The sequence below is a fragment of the Cydia amplana genome, chromosome 1 (assembly GCF_948474715.1).
Source record: "Cydia amplana chromosome 1, ilCydAmpl1.1, whole genome shotgun sequence".
In the NCBI taxonomy this organism is placed as follows: Eukaryota; Metazoa; Arthropoda; class Insecta; order Lepidoptera; family Tortricidae; genus Cydia; species Cydia amplana.
This window is the reverse complement of record NC_086069.1, coordinates 9,713,440-9,737,400: the sequence shown is the minus strand read 5'-3', so window position 1 is coordinate 9,737,400 and position 23,961 is coordinate 9,713,440. Positions and strand designations below refer to the sequence as shown.

Genomic DNA, 23,961 nt, shown 5'->3' with positions numbered 1-23,961 from the left:
TTTGAATAATATAATATCTACCAATTAATTCAATTAAAAAAAGTATAATAAAGCAGCGGTGGGTACACGTCAATATTAAGACGATCATCTCGTCATTCTCGTCACTTGCGCCGCCTTACAAAAAGCAACCAGGCTTAAATTTAGAGCTCGATTAGGACGACGTCCACAAGGGCCGGGACACTTTCAATTCCTCCGGTTTACGGAACTATCATCGGAACTTTACGGAAGGAAAGGAATTAACTTAAAACCCCTTTGTGACTGACATACACATTGAAGTGTTAATTCGGCTTTTGTTTTCGTCGTGGAGCTTACTCAATAATGGAGCTAACTATTTATCTTTTCCGCGAAATCCGTTTAAATAAATAGTTTTATTTCATGAATAACTATCGCAGTAACTAAAAACGTAGTAACAATTTTAAAACTACGATTTACGTGAGGTTAAAAAGCAGTGTTACTCGTACTACAAATTCATTTTTTTTAAAAGGTCAAACTTACATCCATATTCATATATGACCTAATTTTATCACCACCTATTTGGTAAATTGTAAAAACCGAGAGGCAGATGCGAAATTGGTCCAATTTCCGAAAAGTGATGTAATAAAATAAGCGGTGCGGTCGGATCAAACCCGCCAAGTCAAAAAGCCCATAAATTATGCACTCGCGCAAAATATCGGCATTATAACAAGTTACTCAGTTCAGATGTAGGGGCTGCTTACCGTAGGTATTCCGATTGAAGCAACTTAGCAACAACTTTGCCTTACTGCCAATAATAACTGTAAAGAACAATGGAACATCTTTGAATTTATTGCGCGAAAATACAGAAATTAATTGAAGTTTTGGAATGTCACTTACGGTTGTTTTGTGTGTTTATGCAAAACTAGAAGCGACATGTGACTGCGACCTCTACAGATATAATGCAATAATAAAAAACCTAATAGTGAATAAAACGAAGTTTTAAATGGGAGGGCTGGAGTATCACAGAAGATAGTGACGTCATAATATTATAAGCGTGGCGGCCGCATCAAACCCGCGTAAGTCAAAGAGCCCATAAATTACGCACTTGCGCGGGCGCAGGAAAAAAGCGCAGCGCGGAATATTGGCATTTATAAGTTACTCTACTATACTCGGTGGTCCCTGGCGTATATATCTAGAGCTTGATTTCTTGCTCGTTGAACATCACTTGGACTGATGAAGACATTTTTTTGTAGCTTGGTGTATATTATCATATTATGTTGCAAAATGATAGATAGAGATAAAGACATAATATTAGCCACGTATGCCGCTTTGCAAGTAAAATAAAAATGTACGTTTATTTATTATTATAATAGTGTTTAAAACGACTAAAATAATTCGAAAGCTAGTTATAGTCTACGCTATTGGGCGGGGTAAGATTACCTAACAGATAAACATTATTTTTTACGATTACCCATGGCTTGAACGATTCATTTAACGACAAGTAGCTTCAAATGGATCTAGGGTGCTTAATGTGTCTTTACATCAACTCTGTTTATGTCTATTAAAAAAATACCTAATCAAGATTTAATAATGCTCCACCAACCATATGTACATACTTGAAACATTAATAGGTATTTTGCGATAATTGCCAGGTTCTAAATCTACTTTAATACATATTTACATACTGTAAAGACATACATTCCTAGGTTATATCCAAAATATTCGTGGAAACGCACATTTACAAGAAACAGCAATACAAGTAAACCCGGTTATCGGAGTAGTTCGCCAATAAATCGAGATGCATAGCGGCGGCGGGTCGTAAAAGTGACCCCGGCCCATTCCAGGGGTCAGGCCGCACTCAGGGATATTCCTATTCAATAATTTATACAATTGATAAATAATAAATTGAGAATGACCGCGGGCGGATCTGTTTTATTTTTATATTCTTTGAGCCTTGCAATATTGAGTTCCATTGCAGCCGAGGAATGGTCGTATTATGCGGGAAAAGTAAATTTTATTTTCAGATGATGATAAATTGTTGGAGTACCTATGTTTATTTATTTATTCTTAAACATATATATTTTGAACACTAATAAGCCTAAACGGTCGAAGCGCATTGTATTTTTCGTATTTGCATTCCAGAAATAAACTTTCAATTGGTAGGTAATTTCCTTTGGACAAGTGAATATTCAGTTTGGCCAAATAGGGAGCACTCTTAAAATGACTACCTGCTTAAATGAATAAACAACACATTAACTCCTCAAAACTAATGAGCACTCACGCAAAAATCTACTCAAACGTTACTCGATTCAATAATCGATCAATTAGGCCGCCTCATCTCGATTCGAGAATTCGAAAACGAATTAAATGAACACCTAACGCCTCAGCCCTGCCAGTTTTTCGCACGGAATCGCGCGAACAATCGGCCCTTGTATAATAATATCGGATAATACAACTTTTTGTCCGATTCGTTTTCTATATGATTGCACATTTTACTAAACAACGCATCGACACTGACTCCCAATGGCATTCCTTTTCTCGGCTCCGCTTTTTAATTTCGTCTCGTGCATTGCATTCTCTATTTAACGTCAAATCAGACAAAACACATTTTCCTTTACGGTTCTACTGACGGTCCTGATGGATCTCTGTCGGGTTTCAATCATCCTGATTAGGACGTTCGTGCCAGTTCGTTAAGAGCGATTATTGCTTGCCAGGTGTAATATTAGCGAATAGGTTGTAAGGTCATAAATGAAATACTCAAAAAGGCGTTCTATCTCATATAAGGCGGAATCAGTTCTTCATAATGGCGATGCAGCATTGTTACGGATGCCTCGCGTAGCGCGAACGGTGTTATCGGAAAATACCTTTTAGGAAAAAGGCACTTTTAGATTTCCATTACGTTTTGTTGTACACTTGATCTGATCATTGTTGGCGTCTTTTTCATGGCGTGAGGTATTTCTTTTATCTAGATGATAATATGTGAGACTTCACGCATTACGCATGAGTTGGGCGATATATCTGAGCTCGGAAGATGTTCGAAACGGGATCGCACTTTGAATTTCAAGTCTGTTTTATTTGTGTTTGTTTATGTGATTACCTTAAAGTTTGGTTTTAGATAATACTACAAAATGGAACAATAATAATTGTATGGATATGTATGGAAAGAAACGGGAAATCTTTTATTCGATATTATACATAATATCTGGGTGGCCGAGCTTCGCTCGGAAAACATAAAAAAACTCGAAAATGCGCGTTTTCCCAGAGATAAGTCCTAGCTAGTTCGATTTTTCGCCCCCAAAAACCCCCATATAGCAAATTTCATCGAAATCGTTAGAGCCGTTTCCGAGATCCCCGAAATATATATATATACATATATAAACAAGAATTGCTCGTTTAAAGGTATTAGATTGTGCACTATATGAGGTTATTATTAACTTTAAAAATATAATCATTGTTTGTAAAATATAGAAATATAAAAAATATAAAACTTGGCGAACTACTCAAGAAGGCATTACCCTTTTAAAAGTTGCAAGTTAAGGCGGCGACCAGGAATCCCCAGTGAGCCGTGAGCCTCACTTCGCTCCTTCGCGGCTCGTCTTTACGGCCTGCTTAATGACACTCTTGCCTGTTTTAATGACAGTTAATGACATCGGGTGGCTCTCGCTTGACTCAGACTTAGCGAGGACATGTTTGTTTTCAGGGTTTTGGATGATTTAGAATTTTTGATAAAAATGTTGGATTGGGAAACCGTAAGAAAATACATAAGTCGGTATGAATTGAGTACCTACTTCATTTTTCATAATTTTTTATGTCAATTTTTATTAATTGACCGATAACCTAATAGCCGTCTAAACATATCACTTAAAATAATAAATTATACAATCTATAAGATTAAACGCGGAAAAGTATGAAAAATTTAGTCAATACATACGTAAAAAACTATTACATAGTTATCAATTTTATATCTACAATGACAATATCAATAAAAACACTGTATTGATAAAAAATATTAATATTTAAAATATAGTTTTATATTATTCATAAATAAAAATATATTCTAAATACATTGCAGAATGATATGAATGATGATTGATGAGATATTTCAGAAAAAATATAAACTTATAACTTGGCTGTATTTTTCCCGTGTCCGGGGACTCTATTAGCCAAAGTCGCTGAGCGGGGCAGCTCGTAAAAGCAAATTGTGTTCGCCGACTACCCTCCGAGGACGGCGGTAATTATTGTAATACTGCTCCATTACCAGTCTTATTACTAATGGGAAAACCGACTGCTACTAAATACTGACAATTGACCCTTTGTCTAAGAATCTATTCTACGAGTAGGTTAACCTACAGCGCTGATATAAGTGACAATTGTGATAAGTAGTAAGTAGTCGTAAACTTTACAAGATCCATCAAATTTACATGCATCACAGAATATTGGCAGATTGTAGTTTTGGAAAATTCACCTGTAGGTACAGTCGAGTTTAGAAATATGTTTACATTTCTTCACCTTAATCCATTGCAATGAGGTGAAAAATTTTATACATATTTATGAACTCGATTGTACCTACAGTATTTAAATATGTCTGTTATATCTTATTGTGTCTTGTGTAAGAGAACTTATCTAAGTTATTTTAATATTGTAATACTACTATTGCTTTCCTTATGACTCTTATGAGTGGCGTATTTCTAAAATAAGACCACAAAATCAAGGAGTTGTTAACTGATAAAATGTCATATTCAAAAATAATTTGAATGTAGCTGGGTTAGGTATATATTTGATACGATCTCTATTCGTCGCAATCATTATAAATTACAGTGCCAATCATATTCGCTATTATTCTATCTAATTCCGCCTTCAAGGCTAATCATTATTGGCTAATATTTCCCTTAACCCATTCGCATGAATCACGCAGTTACCGCAGAATTCAATGGATATTGGATAACCTTTACTTGGTTGTATATCCAATAGCCATCGCGATATTCATACTCGTACCGCCTATTTAAGGAGAACCAGTCTAAAAGCTTCCTATTTGCTTTGATCTCGGACTGTCTAGAACACAAAATGACTAGTGTAATATTTTGCCTATATCTCTTTTAGTCTACATCGCAAACGGTCTAGAACACAAAATGACCACGTATAGGTAGATTAGGTTCGTTAGGTATCTTCAAATGGCCGAAGGCTAAACCGCACAGAAATAGGAGCCCGGCGGCAGCGGGGCTCCGTCGACATCGCTAACGTAAAGATAAACCGACGAAATGTAGGTAAATACAGGTCTAAATAATTGTAGTCATTTTGTGTTCTAGACCGTTTGCGATGTAGACTAAAAGGGATATAGGCAAAATATTACACTAGTCATTTTGTGTTCTAGACAGTCCGAGACCAACCCTCCTATTTCCAATTACATAATTTTTGGATAAGATAGTCGTGTGCCTAAAATGTATAAAATTATTCTACCTATTCATTATTTCCTAGACATAATCATAGTTATTTTCAATCCTTACAATAAAAGTATGTGGCATTTGTTTATAAGGAAATTTTGTTACCTGCGTCGCGCACTTAATAGGGACACCTATAGGTACTAAAACGAATTGATCTGAATACCTTTTCGGATATTTTCACTACAGTTAAGAAAATCGTAAAATTTAATTCATAAATAAAAGGTTAGTCTTAAAAAAATGGGGTGTGATCTCATATTTTGCCTTATACTTTACCTACTTAGGTACCTATTAACTACTTGTTATGGATATCAAATATAATTTCTTTACATTAGTGCTAGCATACCAATTGAGTTTACCTTACCTTACCTTACCTTACCTTAATTCTTGTCTTAATCGTGTTGCCTGTGATCTGTAGGCGTTGGGAATACGTGGCTGATATATCAAGCTAATCATGCGAATGTTTGATACCATCAGTATTTAATATCAAATGTCCGTGTAGCCGAAGTTCTCAATAATTATGCAAGAACGACTCTACTGGAGAGATAAAGACACTATATCATTAGTTATTATGTATTATCTACAGTTTAATATAAAGTGCTAATGCTTAATTAAGTTTTATAGAAGGTTCTTAAAAGTTTTAATTATAAAAATAAGAACTGCACAAAAACTTTAAATTCAACATTTCACATACGTATATTTTTGTCACGTAAAATTATTTTGTCTTGTTAACATTTAAACTTGATTTATCACTACGCCTGTACTACTTTACTAATGAGTCGACTATTACGAGAACATTTATTATTCACAGCGCACCTTAAACAAATCAACACTTCATCTAATTAATCACTCGTATCAGGAGTCGTCAACCCAACGCAATTAATATCGCACTCTATTCGCTCGTCTTCCTGTTCATTTCCTTTATGTAAATAAATGTTCGCCACCCCTGCCCTCTGATCTTGAGGGAAAACTGATTAAGATTTTTTTCAAGAACGCGTGTGTTTTGTTTTGATATATCGTAATAGACAACTTTTCTGAATATAAATTAGGGGGTGGTTGGAAGCTTGGTTTGGCTGCTTAATAACTCGGAAACATAATATTAAAACAAGAAAATTTGATGGATACAGGTAATATAGGCATGCATACGTATCATTTCAATTGAATACTGAACAATTATGTGTTTTGTGACACAATACACTCACTCACTCACTCGTGGCAAAACATTTTTTTATTGTTTACAGACTTACAGTTTTTTGTTTAGGTATATATTATTTACAAAATCTAGGTTTTTTTTACAAGCATCAGAAATGTTTACGACTGTTAGCAAAACAGATAAATAAATAAAACTTAAAGTTGGTAGATCGTGTAAAATATATTTACATGACCTTATTGTTAAAGTGTCTTAGATGAATGGTGGCATGGCCTGGCGCAGGGGCATATAAAGAAAGGTATTTGTGAATTCGACTGTACTTACTTACTACTTATTAATTTGTAAGCATATTTTCATGCTAAAACAAAGTTATTTGCCATTAAGCAAAGTGCCGTCATAACTTAAAGCCAAGTGAGTTAAACGGAGCGGTAAGTCGAGCCGTTCCAGTTATGCCCGGTTTTAATCAAACTCCTAACGGCCCCATTTGCATATGGAAAACTTATTCCGTCACATTTAACTTCACTTTTAACTTATGGTCTACTTAAGTTTGCAGCATTTTTCGGAACGATAAAAGCTAAACAAAGTATTATAAAATGCAAGGTATAGAAAAGATTTGCGGAAAAAATACTGTACAATTCTATTTTATTTATTACTTAGGTGTTCAGTGTTCATATTTAAAAAACATTATGTCTCCAAAATAAAGAAAATACTCCCTTTTATTTATTACGTAACCCTTAAAAGTGGATGCAGAATGCGTATATTGCTATAAGTTTACGTAAATTAGCTCAACATATGCGTACTTAAAAAACAATACCGAAATAAATCAAACAATTTGGATCTAATAAACTCAATAAACGGCAACACTGATTTATTGCAAACGGGGAAAAAACTGTTCGAGTTCTTGACAAATAAGTCCAATAAAACACGCGTATTGGCTTAGTAGTCACTTTATCACGCGGGTACACGGGACGCCGCGCGGGGAGTGACAAAGTGACGAACTTGGCTTAGCTCTACCGTGCGTGTAGTATCTGCCCGATAGGTTCTGCTTTAACTAGTTATTACTTAGTAAAGGACCCCGCAGCAAACATAGGGAAAAAGTGGTTTCAGTTAAATCTCACGAAATTTTAGTATGATGTTAATTTGGCTCTCCTGATTATTTTTTTGTATGGGCACAAATCTCTCAGAAGTATACTTTCACAAATAATCAATGTAATTGTATTATACAAAATATGTGTTTGTTAACAATTTTTAAGTAATTCCTCCTCTTTGTCCTGTTTTGCATGTCGTTCGTAACATAGATAATTGATAACATGCGATGTCAACGTGACAGATATATTATAAATATCATATAACATTTCGTGATTTATGTAAGTAGAACCAAATCTACCATGACTGACTGTTATAATTCATCCGGTAGACTCACCATCAGGAAGAATCAAAAATACACGGGCTTAAACTAGCCTACATGACTGACAGTTTGTGGCTGCACCTTATAACGTCAGTCTGTCAGTGCGTGTCATAACAATATATCGATTTTATTAGAAAACATGTCGCGTAAATAGAAAATTATATACTTGATTATTTATGAAAGTATACTTCTTTGAGAGTTGTGCCCATAGAAAAAAATAATCAGGAGAGCCAAATTAACATCATACTAAAATTTCGTGAGATTTAACTGAAACCACTTTTTCCCTATGTTTGCTGCGGGGTCCTTTACTTGTAGGTAATAAAAAATACAATGTCATAAAATGTGTGAACCGTAAACAAATGAAATACGATTTTCCCGGGTATAAACACTGATTAAGCGTAATGTATAAAGTTTATTTTTCTACTCCAGCACTTAAATGTGTCAATTAAATGACTGACAGTGATATCTAAAGCAATGTCATTTGAATGCTTTGTCTATAGGCTCATAAGATGACTGCTAGCAGTCATCTTATGAGTATAATACAACTGCTTTATTTTTTTTAAAGATACAAGTTCCGATCATCTTGATTGAAAGAGGTATGTTTTCATTTACAATAATAACTCTTTTTTTTTAAATAATAACTCAATTTTTTTTAAATAATAACTCTTTTTTTTTAATAATAACTCTTTTTTTTTAATAATAACTTTTTTTTTTTTTTTTGCTGCAGCTGTCATAGAAAAAGTAATGTATGCAACAGCTCATAATTGGTTCTTAAAATTCTCGGGTCTTTTTTTACAAAACTCGACTACGTCTCGTTTTGTAACTTCGACCCTTGAATTTTAAGAACCCTTATTATATCACTGTTGCATAAACTACTATTATTACTATTTCAAAATGTTAACATTTTAATGAGTTGAAGTAACATTGTGTATTGACAAATATAATCTAAGGAAAAATAAACAAATATTAGTAAAACAAATAAGAAACATTGTAAACTGCAGTAACCCGTGATTTTGAAGAAATCTTAAAACAAAAGGCAACGTCTCACTTCCTCCCGCTAGGGGCGCCCCTCAATAAATAATTTGGCCGTATTACCATATGTCGATTTATCTCGCTCCGAATTATTATTTATGGCTGCCAACCCTACGGTACATATGTTAACTAAATCCGTAAGGATTGCCATAGAGTATAGATAAGATTTGGTGGAGACGTTGATTTAGATATTTTAGATGAATCAGGAACTCGTGCAGGTTAATATTTTTACACGACTTTAATATTAAAATATACATACGATTACTACATTTTATACAATTCACCATTTGATTAAATATTTGTTTATTTTACAACAATTTCCGCATAATTGTGTTTCTACAATCGCAAAGAGTGGATTTTTCTAATGCACTGTTTTAAAGAACCAATCTAAAATCAACTTAGGATAACTGAATCTGATATTTTAATTCTTCATTAATATTTCTGTAACTCGAGACAAGCAGATTTCTATGGGGTTTGACAAAGTTATGGCGTAATTATTAGGTAAATTGCGGAGATCTATGTCTGTATAGAAAAAAATATTATCAACTATATCATCGTCGCGCTATTATCTTTCTACGATATAAAAGAGAGTAACTTGAATGTATATACCCGAAAAACATTACGCAATTCGAAATTCCGAAATCATGATTATTTGGAATATTTTTATAAATATGTCTTTAAGTATGTATTATTAATTTTTGTATAACATTTGATGCAATTTCCGATGTATTTTCATGTTCGGTGCCCGCACGCCCGTGTCTCCCTTTGATTATTGAAGTTTGACGTCTTAACCAACATCGGATTTGCATTATCCAATCTGTTTGCATGAATACTGTTAGCGAACTGCGACGCAGATCTACTGCTTGCTATTTATAACTTTACGGGTAACGATGTTACCTATTGGTATCTACTTCAACGTGGAGGCGTATTCGGATTGTAATAACAGGTTATTAATTTAGACACTGATAGGTCATATCCATATAATATTACAAACAAAATACGCCTTCGGTTTTAATTTACTGAAAGTTCTAAAATTGCTTTTAAAATATTGGATTGTGAAATGAAGCGATTCCAATAAGAAATGTAAAATAAGAGCAAACTTCTATAAACTACAAAACTTAATAGGTACCTCTTGTGTTAATTGTTTATTATTATTTATCATATAAGCTTAATTTTACTACAAGCTCTACATACTATAGATACATAAAAAAAATAAGCAACTGTCTTACAATTCATAAGTAAACCTACCGCCGTTACCTTATTTAATCTATCATCCCTTACACTACTTGTAGGTACCAACATTACCACCAATCTGTCATAATATGTAACACATTAAAACGCTTGTCAACAAGTACCTAACTTCAACCAAAAAACTTTTAAGAAGCCATTTTAAACCTTCAATAGGTACGTCGAAAACCCAAACAATTAAGGGCCCACACCGACTCGAATCCGAAGCGGCTAATTCTAATAAATATTCATGTCTAGTATTGTGATTCTTTGATTAAGTGGCCCCCCGATGAATGGATGTCGCGATTATGAGCTGACATGACACGATGTTAAGAGACGCTACCGTCTTCTATCTTTTTTTGCTGGGGTGGAGTTGTATGACGTCGATTTGTCACAAGTATGGGTTTATTTTATATTGTGGCGAAGCATTCAAAAATTGAATTATACTTATAAAGAACTAACAAATCAAAAAGACTGTAACTTTGTGTTATAGTAATAGGTATACGAGCACTCTTTTATTTTTTATTTTTTAACAAATGTTTTAACATCGAAAATTCTTGAAAAATATCCGTCCCAAAAGAATGGAGTAAACTCATTTATATTTCCGATAGGGGGCAAACCCCGTTGTTTGCTTTAATTAACCCCATCAAGTTATTAATAACGGCGATGTCGGCGCCGTGTCGCAGTCATGTCGCGCTAATCGCGCTATCCGTCTTGTGCCGCACTCACAGTCTCACACCCTTAACGAGAGCTAAATTGCTTATGGAAATTTATTCAATTGTTTTTCTCCAACCATATTAAAACGAAGAGAAAAGAAGCAAACCTTCATTACAAGCGCCTGTACTGGCTGATCGGCCGACAATCACCTCTCACACTAACTAATAAAATGCTAGTGTATAAATGCATTATAAAACCCATGTGGACATATGGGATTGAACTCTGGGGAACGGCCAGTAACTCAAACCTCGAGATTCTGCAAAGGTTTCAGAATAACGTCCTAAGGGCTGTAACATGTGCACCATGGTTTGCAAAGAATACAGAGATACACGAATACCTAAAGATTCCAACAATCAAAGAGGAAGTTAACAGATATTGTGTTAAGTACAAAGAACGACTAAAAACATACAAACAAACTTGCAAGGGACTTGGTAAACACCAATGACAATCCGAGTAGGCTGAAAAGGTGGCAAATACTGCGGCTAGACCAGAGGCACTAAGTGGCACTAGAAGATAAATTCTATCAAAGTCAAAAGAGAGTATTTAATGGAATACCTATCAAAACCCTTAAAAAAGACATAACATCTGATTATGGCTAAAACAGCCGATTGCAGATAAAAAGAAAGAAAACAAAAAGTTTTTCGAATTAATTTTTTTTTAGCTAAATATCCTAGTTTCAAGATGTATCGATAGAAGAAACCCCTTTATAGATAATAGAATTAGAAATAAAAGACAAACCATTTAAATTTAATTTTCCTTAACTTATTTGCTTTCAAGTGTACTTATTCACTTTAAAAAATCAAAAGCACATTGACATTGCAAAAACACCGATTCTATAATTCCAATAGAAGACATACCTACTCGCATGATAAGTTAAGTGCTGGCAAAAGCAAAGCGAAGTCAAATTGATCCTTTTAAAACACGGATCTCGTTCGCCTAACCTACGCTTAATTAAGCCAAAATCTCATTTACCCTCAAGCCCACAAACAGAAATGCGAATAAGTGACCAAATCCCAGTTTTAATACCATGACGTGGTCACCCGATCGGACTCAGACTCTAATCCAGGCCTAATAGCCCGGACACTTCATTTCACCGCGATTGTTGAAACTCAGACACAAAACAAGCTTATAACCAGTTTACTAAAGTTCAAGTTAATTCGCTATGAAGTTTAACAGCATTTGTGCTGATGACAGAGAAGAATGAGTCTTATATACAGGATTTAAGAAAGAAATCAGATTAATGGGAGTTTTAGAAAATATTTTTAGGGAGTCCTCACTTAGACTAGTGAAAGCATTTCTATGTAAGATTATGACATTAGGGAATGTGTAGTGGCTGGACATTAGTTATCGTGATGTTTATTGGGTTTTTACTGCGTTTTATGAAAAAAAAACCTAATGCATTTCGCTAACCATGAAGACGCGAAGCGAAAATATTCTAACATCGGTCGGTACTTTTTAATAATATCTTTCAGTTAGAATAGTTAGATTCAACCTTATTAGGCAGGATCTTATTCTCTTTAGAATTAAGTAATACTCGTAATTTAATGTCCCTACTAGATAACTCGTAATTAGCCGAGCTATAGTGCTATTTATTTGATTTATGCCCAGTTCGATTTGCTGTAAATTGTAATAATACATATGGAACCTACTTATAATAATAGGTATAATACACAAGGATCCATTTCCATTCTTCATAAGCGCAAACAACCGACACGTTTAAAAAGCAAAGAATCCCAGCATTTAAAATCTGAACTTACTTTAAGTGGTAACTTCAACTTCAGCTACAAAACGCGTACTCGCAGAAAATGCAATCCAAAGAATCTAATTAAAAGTCCGACACCTTTTAAACAAGTGGAGAAAAATGCGAATTTTCTTATTACGAGCAAATAAATTACTCGCCCCTACTAATTGGGGAGCTTGAGAATAATTTGAGAAAAAAATCAGTCAAGTGCGAGTCGGTCGCTATTAGTTTTGTTTATATAAGTGCTTATCCCTACTCATATTATAAATGCGAAAGTAAATCTGTCTGTCTTTCTGTCTGTTACCTCTTCACGCTTAAACCGCTGAACCGATTTAGATACAATTTGGAAACTGTATATGAATTGATATATGGTGAATAGTCGTTCACTTTAATAGTTCATGTTGAATCTGCGGGCATTGCCTGTTATGTTTAAAACTTCTCTGATACCAATTTTGTTAATGTACCTATAGCTACATTGTACTCGTATCAATTAAATGTACCTATTCTTATTCGGTTCGACCGAATAAGAGTGCCGAACCCTAAAAAAAGAATTTATGCTAAACACCCGCAAGCAAATTAAAAGCGCTGACGAATAAATTAATGCTATACCGTCTGTTTTAATAATGGGCTCGATAGTAAGAAACGTGTGGACATGTTTATTCTATTTGCATTTTATAAAGCTAAGCTAAGCTGTGTAAAGTGTTTTTTTACTGTTTTATAACCGACTTTTGTACTTTTAGGTTCCATACCTCAGACGGCAATAAAGGAGGAGGTAGAGTTTTTTGCCTACCATGCCCAACATTGCTGAACTGAAAAAAAAAAACGGTGAATCGCGAATTCGCGACGAGATAAATGACGGTACTCAAGTCTGCTACCCCTTGAAGCAGTAAAAAAATCACACTTTGAAATCAACGATAAGACCGTTTATACTCCGTTTATGAAGCATATTATAAACTTGTTAATCGTTTTAAAATTTGCGGCGTAAATCTGCCAAATAGATAGTTGAGATCCATCGAATGACAGGATTGGCAAGTGGGCAATTGAATGATATTTATTAAAAAATGACCATACCTACACTTGGCAAGCATATCCTTACTTCGTATGCCCCCGTACATTATTTTTGTCTCTTTATCATCATCAGTTTTAAATATGTTTTCTTTAATCTCATGGTTGTGACATATCCATATTATGCCCACTAATTCAACTTGTGATCGGGGGTCAAACAGCAGCAGGAAACAATCGTAATCGAGGCAATAAATCTACCAGACCAATGCAGAAGCCGACAATTTGACAGATTTTCAATTTTAACTAGGTACTGCTGTCATGCTCGAGAATTCCTCAAATTGCCTTTGCCAAGCATAAGGCTAAGGAGCGAATAGATACTTTTTATGTGGGTACTTATTGTTAGTAGTCCAAACCACAGGGTACTACCACAGTTAAACAAAAATAATGCTTATAAGAAGGTTATTTAGCTCAAGCTTTGGCGGGACATATCGCCAAGCAGAGTAGGTATGTAAGTAGCGTACACGAAGAGGAGTCTATGCTCAACGGTGGGTGACATGAGAGTAAAATGATGAAGAAATCATGAATATACTTATTACTGAGACTTGGTAGAGCAGTGTTGTGGAACTTTTTTTAAATCGTTATTTGAAGGTGGCTAAGTTTAGAAGTTATAAATTATAACCAACATAACTTTCGTTGCGCACCTACCTACATTTACATTAAACATTTTTTATTTAATACTTAGGACAAATGTACGAACCTACAACTTGCACTTGATCACGCTTTTTGCAACCACATGCTCACCTTACAGTTGGGGCATAATTCCAATCGCTGCCAACTTCGCTTACTTGTATGTAGTTGTTACAGAGGTTAAACTGCTTAATCTGTATGCGTTAGTAGTATGGTCATGCTTAACGTGGACACTTCTTTTTGCATCTTACTTGGGCCAAATAGATATAAACGTGGTTTGTACAGTCAGCATCAAAATCATGACTACGCATCAAAAGTATGTATTGTGATTGTTTAGCAGTTTCTACTAAAAAGAGGTATGTCTCGTCTGTATGTAGAACAATTTAGACTGTAACAAATACTTTTGAACGCGAACTGTACATTTTCATTTATCTCTATCACTACTTACTTGAAAATCTATTCCGGGGTGGCAGATACTTTTGGCGCGTTTTCATCTGCTACTATTTTTTTTTAATTTAAATCAGGCAACAAGGCCCATATTACAAATACCTTACAGACTAACATACATACTTATGTATTTTATAAACTTAAAACTAAACACTAGTTATTTAGTCGACAAAACGGCGTGGCTACGTTGACTGTGACTATTGACTGTACTATATCAGATCTCGCGTGGCAGACGCGACCATAACACGTCAAAATAACACAAGACTTACGGTACCTACCTATCGTTTAGTTTATCGCTTGTCGTACAAGACAATTTACAGAATATGTAATTGTTACTAAAGACCACATAACACTGGTTCTCCCAAGAGCTGGACTCGCCCGCCTCGCGCTACCAACAAAAATACATCTCGTCCCCATATATTCATACGGCTAATGTAAATGAACTGCTATTCGCACAAGCTTAATTGGTCGCAGATCGCTATCTCGCTTATCTATCGCGATAGCGCGGCGCAGATAAATATTTAAAACAAAAGACCAATTAGTCCAAAAAAAGTCGCCTATTAATAAATTATTCACGGCAAATTAACAAAAACACGGCTCGTTTATTGGTGACTGAATGGCTAGCATGGCTATAGCAATGTCGGATCATATAACTTTGTTAGAGTGCCATTACTTATGTGAACCAAAAAAATGGGTGCAGATCAAATTCTGGCCAACACAAGTTGTACACAAAAATCCTACATGTAATTTTATTCTATTTCATAGCAACGTTAGCGTTTATTTTAATTGCAGTGGACACAAGAACTAAGCCTAACATTTAGGTAGCCATTCAGAACATTTCAAAATCTCAGAAGTAAAATTTGATAATCTCATTAAGGTCGAATCTCAATCTCAATGTCACTTCAGTTGAATATTTGTGCAAAAATTGTTCAAACTTGAAAACCTATATGAGTCTGAGTCACAGACATACAATTCCCGCTCGCGCTTGACAGACAGCTTAAGTGTGCGAAAGGGAAGCCATCACGTATATGAACATCCCATGAGTACGAAAAAGTCAGACTACCAATGAGAAAACGTAACCACTTTTGAGTTTGACGACGGCCGCGGACGGCCAAGAGCGTATCACGGTAATTTACAAATTGAAAAATATACACGGATTAGGACGAAAAGTATTAAATAAAGTAATTCAGTGAAGATGGTGTCTTGTAGTGTGCCGGATTTCAGTGTTACAGTGCCAAATAATCCAAGCAAATACTCATTTCAGAGGATTTATGATATTCGGAGCGAAATTTTCATAACGATATTTTGTCAAAGTGTCAGCGTAAAAAGTGTAAGAAGCCGGTTTATAAAGTTCATTATAAGTTTTTCTTCCTTTGTGTGCTAATATTTTATCATATTAGTCTATAATTTAAAATATTTTGTGTAAAAACATAACCTGTTACTTTACTCTAGGGCTTGACAAAATGTTCATATGACAGTATCGATAACTTGTCGGTATATTAATAGCTATGTAATTATTTCTTCACAAGACATCATTAAGATATTAGCTTTTATAACCGACTCCAAATAATAACGATTGTTATACTTTCCAACACAGTAAGAGTTACATTAAGATAAGTCTGCAACGATTTTGATAGCACACGCAGTGAAAGTGTTATTTATACGTAATAATGTCGTAGAATTTTAACGTTTAAAATAACACATTTGAAAAAGTACTCGATAAATCAATCAAACATCGACAGATTATTAATATGTTGTAACAATGGTAACATGACATCACTTTTTGATCTTTTTGATCTCACATAGACAATTTACGCACACACTTGCATTTCATTTTTGGTCGCACTTTTGAAGATTGACAGTTTTTCTAGTCATATTAATTCTATGGTCTGAGTAGAAAGATGCGGTGCCGTCAAAGCAGTCAAAAGATGCCGACGCTTTATCAAGTGAATACTAGTCTTTATGAAAAGAGACCAATACCTAATGCCAAATATTTCTCACTCCTACTTCCATTTGAGTGTGACCCCTCGTTCATTTTTAACCTATTATCGTTGAGTTGAATGTTTAACGTCAAATCGACGTTTTCACTGCCAAATCTAACTCTAAACATGCTCTAAACCAAAGCTATCCATTTAAACCTCTGTTCACTATATTTTGTCATTTATATTGACTAATGTCCCTATAGATTTTATACATGAACGCCGTCCTATGTGGCACCTCTTGGCACCTGCATATTTTCATAAGTCTGAAGTCGATATAATACTGTAATCCTAAAAGCTCATTTGGCCGCCTGGCTAGGTAATTTTTCACGGAAAAGCCATAAAGTAAGGAAAACTACGAAGTATGCTAGTCACGCTCCTGTATGTGCGAGCGAGAGGCCTGGCTCAAGTGTAGATTTGGTGTGAGTATGACAGAGATAGCCGTGATGCATGGATGCTGGTTGAATGAATAATATCAGGCGAATTTTTATAACGATAGTTTGGATGCATCTAAAGCATTTAGACCTAGAGTAAAATTTTATTTTAATATTTTATTCGTAGACATTCATGAATACACATCGGTAACTCGAAAGATTAGTGATGAGCACACATCGGTAACTCGTGGCACTTAGGTGGCACTTGACAGTTTCTAACAGACTAGTGATGTCACAATGTTCTTCCTATACGAGTCGAGAAAAAGAAACCACTAAAAAAAGGAATTAATTAAACTAATCTTTTAAGTGCTACCTAAATGCCACGAGTTACCGATGTGTATTCATGAATATTGAAAACATTCTTGCTTGCACACTTGCATTATTTCAATTAACCTGAAATACTCACGATATTTCATGCGACTTGCAATCCGGAGGTCGCGGGTTCGAACCCCGGCTCGTACCAATGAGTTTTTCGGAACTTATGTACGAAATATCATTTGATATTTACCAGTCGCTTTTCGGTGAAGGAAAACATCGTGAGGAAACCGGACTAAACCCAATACGGGCCTAGTTTACCCTATGGGTTGGAAGGTCAGATGGCAGTCGCTTTCGTAAAAACTAGTGCCCACGCCAATTACTGGGATTAGTTGCCAAGCGGACCCCAGGCTCCCATGAGCCGTGGCAAAATGCCGGGACAACGCGAGGAAGATTATTTTTTACTCACGATATTTCATTAAGAGTCATTAGTCAAATCAGTTTACTTTTTCGACATGTCAAAACGATCAGCTACTATGGAATTTATGTGAAAACAGAACAAGTGACGTCACGGTCAATTTACCTACTCCTTATTATAGTTTTATCCGATTTGTTAAATATAAATTGTTTCAAAAAATATTTGGTAGCAATTTTTTTCAAACAAATCTACTTTTTCGTACATAGTGTGACATGATTTGTTTTAAATACAGTCAACATCCCTATTATATTATACAGCTTCATAGGTGTCATTAGTATCGATTCATTGAAAATTTTCACTCCTCTCCAAATCATATAAAAAACCAAAGATTTATTCCCACAACTGTTTGTAAACAGCACATTTATCGCTCCATATTTTAAACCGGCACAAGTTCCATATGCAAATATGTTTGATTAAAAACAATAACCGCTCGCATAAGGAATCGATTCGATCATCCGATTCATATGATCCGAGTTTCGATTACTGTCCCTACTAGGTAACTCGTAATTAGTCGAGCTATTGTGTTATTCGATTTATGCCCGGTTCGATTTGTTGTAAATTCTAATAATAATTTATGGCTGGGAATGGAGGAACGTTTAATGCGCCTATTATAATGTTATCTTCCGCTAGGATTCTTTACCATTTACATGAGTTCGTTTTATTTTGTTACCATATTTGGAGTTATAAAGCATTGAATGTAATTACATATAGGTATGTAGATTATGTGAAATTAGATGCGGGAGTGATGATTTCGTATGATTTGTATGCTAATAAAATAATATAATATAGGTACCTTATTTTTCATGGTTTCTTAAAAAGACTACGGCAGTAGGTACAGTCCGAAACCAGTAACAACAAAATCAGATATTTATGACAAAAGGAGTGAAATTGTTAAAATTATTGTTGAATTTTAGCGGTTGCGTTAGCACAGTTGGTGGAGCCTGCGTAGGGCTAGGTCAACTTTAATTACGATATCGAATATATATTAATACTTTGGGCAAATATAACAATTGTAAACACAGATCATCAATGTTAGATATGATTATAAATATTATAATTTAATTTGTTATCATAAACAACTGCGTAGTGCGCAGAATCCATATTTGCGTTATTAATAAAGCGTACGAGATTGCCTCCGGGCCGTTTAAATACGGCTATCGTCGCACTTAATAAATAACGAGCAGATGTTTATTTTTCTTTGCTGTGTTATTATGTGGCCAACTTAAGAGGGCCGTTGTGGAATCATATGCAAATCGTAAGATTAATTTGCTTTTTCGTCTTATTTATTGCTTTATAATTTTTAGTTACAAAGGCTAGAGTATGAAATGAGTTAGCACTAATGCTGTTAATTTTACTAAATATGAGAGATAAGATAACCTTGTAATACGATTTATCTAATAAGTCATCGATGATTTATCTAATAAGGCCTCGTATAGAAAATAAACTTACAGTCCTCAACTTGGAACCTTTTTACGTAGACGTAGAGGCAGTATTATTTTAAGTAGATAGAATGTTATGCCTGTTCTAAATAAGTGGAACGTTATTAGCTAGCACATAATAATATGTAGGCACGAGTATTTAGAGTAAATGATGACTCACGTTAGACCGGGCCGTGTCCGGGCCGGACCTTCCGGAGCTTATTTTTCTATGATAGACGTGATGCTTTCCATAGAAAAAGAAGCGCCGGAAGCTCCAGCCCGGACACGGCCCGGTCTAACCTGAGTCATCCTTAAGCTGTACATGTAGAAGTAACTTCGGTTTGAAAAGTTAAACGTTAGAATTTGTGACATAGTTACATGTTCGCAAAATGTCCATCGTGTTTCCCCTCGCGCCAGATCTAATTTGTCCGGGCTTACAGCGAGTGGTGGTTTTTCATTATTTTCAGCCAGTGTCTTAAGCCCGGCTTACCGCGCGCTGCCCGCATACTAAACAGCTTAGAAAAATACACACTTATATACTGTGCGGACTCGAGGACCAACTTTTTGGCTTGAGGTTTAAATTCTTTCAAGTTGTTTATGAATATGCAAACGAGATTATTACTACTATAATAGATCATTTGTTTATAATCCTTAAACATATTCGAAATAAACTTAAGACATATTTTCTACAACATTTTCGTATTTAATCTCAAATTAGCCTGCAACTTTTGATTACACAGGCTGCTAATGTACAATAGTTGTAATTAAAACTCTATGAAAATTGTCACGTAGGTATCTAATTGAAAATCAGGGTTAAAATATTGTAGAAACTATAGTATCAACAATCGGAAGCGCTCAGATGGCTCTAAATAGATTTACCCCTCATTTCATACTGATTTTAATAACATCATAGATTACGACCGTTCGCATCTCGGCCGATTGGAAAACGAAATTACAGTGCGCGCGGCGTAATTTTATTGTGATTGGGTACCTTTTTTCTCATTCAATATTTAGCTCTTTTTTTCACTCAATCCTTTGTTTCGTTCGTGAGAACTGAGTAGAAATTACCATTTTTAGAGGCAGGATTATCGGATAGCGTTTTGGAGATCCGCTAAAAATATGCAGTAGAATTTCTAAACTACCGATTTAAGTACAATTTTAAATTTTGACATTCATATCATACTTATAAATAATTTTGCATACCATTTTATGAATAATATGGGTAACACGAGTATGACTCGATGTAGGAGCTATATGAGTCATATGACAGATGCTATGTGTTTGAAAAATCAAATCTCATGGATTTAATTTTTTGATCTGCCAATAGGTAAACTATGTGAATATCCATAATTCTGTAAATTGGCAGCGGAATATATTTTCTTGAATAGAAGTATGTTTTAATTTTGTTAAAAAAAACATTAAAAAAAAACATTTTAGAAAGGTAGCCTGTTGACAACCATAGTTTAATTAATAGATATGTTTAATTTGTGTGTACCTACTGTTTTCTTTGGCACCTACCGGTGTAATAAATAATATTTGTCACAAATTACCCTTGGGGATATAACACTTTAAATTCTCGCGTTTTGTACACATATTTAATTACACAAACGGGTCTACCGCGTTCTGATGCAAGTTCAGTGTTGTTTTATTTATATTTCCGTTGACATTTGCTAGAACGTCTGTCTTTTCCTGACCACAGCTGGTGCAACTCAGCTGAAACGTCGGAATTTAAGGTAAAAACAATGAAACTATATCGCGGTAGACTCTTTGTGTAATTAAATATATACTTTGGGAGAAACTATTTTATCTCTATTTATCTCTCATTACTTATACAGAACCATCAAACTCCCGCTCGCGGTTGCTCGGTTATTTGGCCGGACGGAACGACCGCTGATCCAACGCGATGTCAGAGCAACACAACACGTTTTGGGCGTGCTGCCCGATCCCGACTTTTGGTCACCGGCTAATGAAGGAACGCAAATTGCTTACTGGTTTTACATTTTTAGCGATATCTGGATTTTAGACCTCTGCTTGACTTGATATTGCGATCGGCTACTGCTTATTTCCTTGATAACTTTTCAAATATAAGTACCTACTTATTTGGCAGTTGATAAACAATATGGAAATCTTAAAAAACACGTTAATTGATATTTAAGTTCATTCGACTTTTGAATAGTGACCGCATTCACACCAATTTAAAGACTAATGGAACTAATTTGAACTCAAAATAGTCACTGTTTTTTTTTTTTTTTAATTTAATATGTTATAATGCGTGGAGGGGCAGTACCTTCTTACTTACTGTAAATTACTTGATTTTATTCGTGCATTTTTTTATAAGTACGTTAGTAGGTATATTAAAAATTTACCTGTGTTAAAAAAACCGTTTCATCAAATAGTTGCCAATATATATTATCCTGCTAGTACCTATAGACAGTTTCACGTTGAAAGTATTGATTAAACTTTTGAATTTATTATAGATAGATAAACAAAGGTAGGTAGGTACTCACCGACTGTTGACGGATGCAGTGTTCCCTGTGCCATCTACCGGTGGCTTCCTGGAACAACGAGAACAATGATTGCTAAATGCAATGTAGGCTGTCTAGGAATAGAAAAATAAACTGGCTGTCAATCGGTAGTCGTCAATATATTCACATGTGCTATTTGCATTCGTGCTTATTTCAGTAGTTAAATCCCTATTTTACACTGGCGACGAAAGGAAATAAGGAAAAGCGTGTCTGCGGTAATTTATTCTCACCATACCTATACAAAATAGGGCAAGAAAATGCCGATTGGTAAAATAAAAGAGTTTGACGTTAAAAACGGAACATGGTCGGCTTACATTGAAAGAATGGAAATGTATTTTAAGGTAAATGATATCAAACCGGAGAATCAACTGCCTACATTGATAGCTACAGTCGGGGACGAGGCGTATGAGCTGATAACGAACCTCGCGAGCCCGAAGAAACCATCGGAGCTGACATACGATGCAGTTGTCAAATTAGTCAAAGATCATTTACAACCGACTCCGTCAGTTTTAGCGGAACGTTACAGATTTAGGCAAAAGAGACAGGGCACGGAATGTATCAGCGATTATGTGGCGGAGTTGAAGAAGGCAGCCCGATTTTGTAATTTTGCGACTAATCTAAACACTGATCTGCGAGACCAGTTCGTATGTGGTATCAGAAGCGATCAGATTAGAGAACGTTTGTTTGCCGAAGACGAAGGTTTGACCTTCTCGGACGCGGTTAAGAAAGCGACGACTTTAGAGGCCGCAATCAAAGATTCGGCTGCGGTTGACGGTTCGGCGGGAGCGGTTAACGGCGAGGGTGCTGCGGCGGGAGCGGACCCAGTACACGCTATAACCGCGGCATACGGTCGGCGTATCAACGCTGGCGGCCACGGAGGACGTGGCGGGACGCGCGGATCGCGCGGACATGGTGGTTCACCAGGGCGGAGTTCGGGCGGAGGCACCCACCACTGCGGCGGGTGCGGTGCGAACAGCCATACTTACCAGACTTGCAGGTTCCGGAGTTACGAGTGCAGCCGGTGCCGGCGCATTGGCCATTTGCGTCGCGTCTGTCCAGAACTGACAGCGGAGGGGTCGCGCGATAGACGGACTAATCTACATCAACTTGGCGGGAAAACGGAAGATGACGGAGTAGAGCATCGCACGTTGGAGACCCTGCAGGAGGAAGATTTTCATCACTTATGCTTGAGTGATTACCCGCCGGTGAGATTGCCTGTTTTCGTAAACAATCATTCACTCACTATGGAAGTCGACACGGGTTCGGCTGCGTCCTGCATAAGTAGTGAGACATACCACACCTATTTCAAGAATATTCCTTTACAACCACCAGGTGCTTCCTTTACGTTTTACAACGGAACACCACTGACTTCTTCCGGAATGATAAAGCCCAAGGTTCGTTATGGTGCTACAGAGAAAGAGTTAGAGTTGTTTGTGATTGAGGGTGGTAAAACTCCATTAATAGGACGACATTGGTTAGTGGAATTAAAAACAGGCATTCCGATGTTTGATAGCTGTCATCATGTAGGTGGAAATAATGAAAATCCTAAAGTAAATGCTAATATTAAAACTTTATGTGACAGGTATAAGGAGTTGTTTCAAGGCGGTTTGGGGCGGTACTCGGGCGGTAAAGCGACGTTGCAGTTGCGGCCCGGCGCGGTGCCTGTATTCCACCGTGCGCGTCCGCTGCCGTACGCGCTACGCGCACGCGTCGACGCCGAGCTGGACGCCATGCTACGCGACGGCATCATCGAGCCCGTCGACTGTTCCGACTGGGCTTCTCCATTGGTACCGGTAAACAAACCAGACGGCTCGTTAAGGATTTGTGCGGATTACAAGGCGACTGTTAATCCGGCATTATTAGTAGACCGCTATCCATTACCAAAGATTGACGATTTAATTGTTCGATTGGGCGAATCACGTTTCTTTTCAAAAATCGATTTATCACAAGCGTACAATCAAATAGAGTTGGATTCGTCTAACAACTGCACGGTTATAAATACTCATCGGGGTTTATTCAAATACAACAGGCTTGTTTTCGGTCTTGCTTCTAGCCCAGGTATTTT

General features: G+C 36.0%; 1 protein-coding gene across 3 annotated transcripts in view; it reads right to left on the bottom strand.

Moving 5' to 3' along the window:
* Positions 1-23,961, bottom strand: part of LOC134663144 (protein trachealess) — a 188,463-nt gene that overhangs the window by 106,522 nt on the left and 57,980 nt on the right. For all 3 annotated transcript variants that reach the window (XM_063519490.1, XM_063519498.1, XM_063519506.1), the window contains exon 3: positions 21,879-21,926. In XM_063519490.1, coding sequence (XP_063375560.1) covers positions 21,879-21,926 — 48 coding nt within the window. The remainder of the gene's footprint in view (positions 1-21,878; positions 21,927-23,961) is intronic.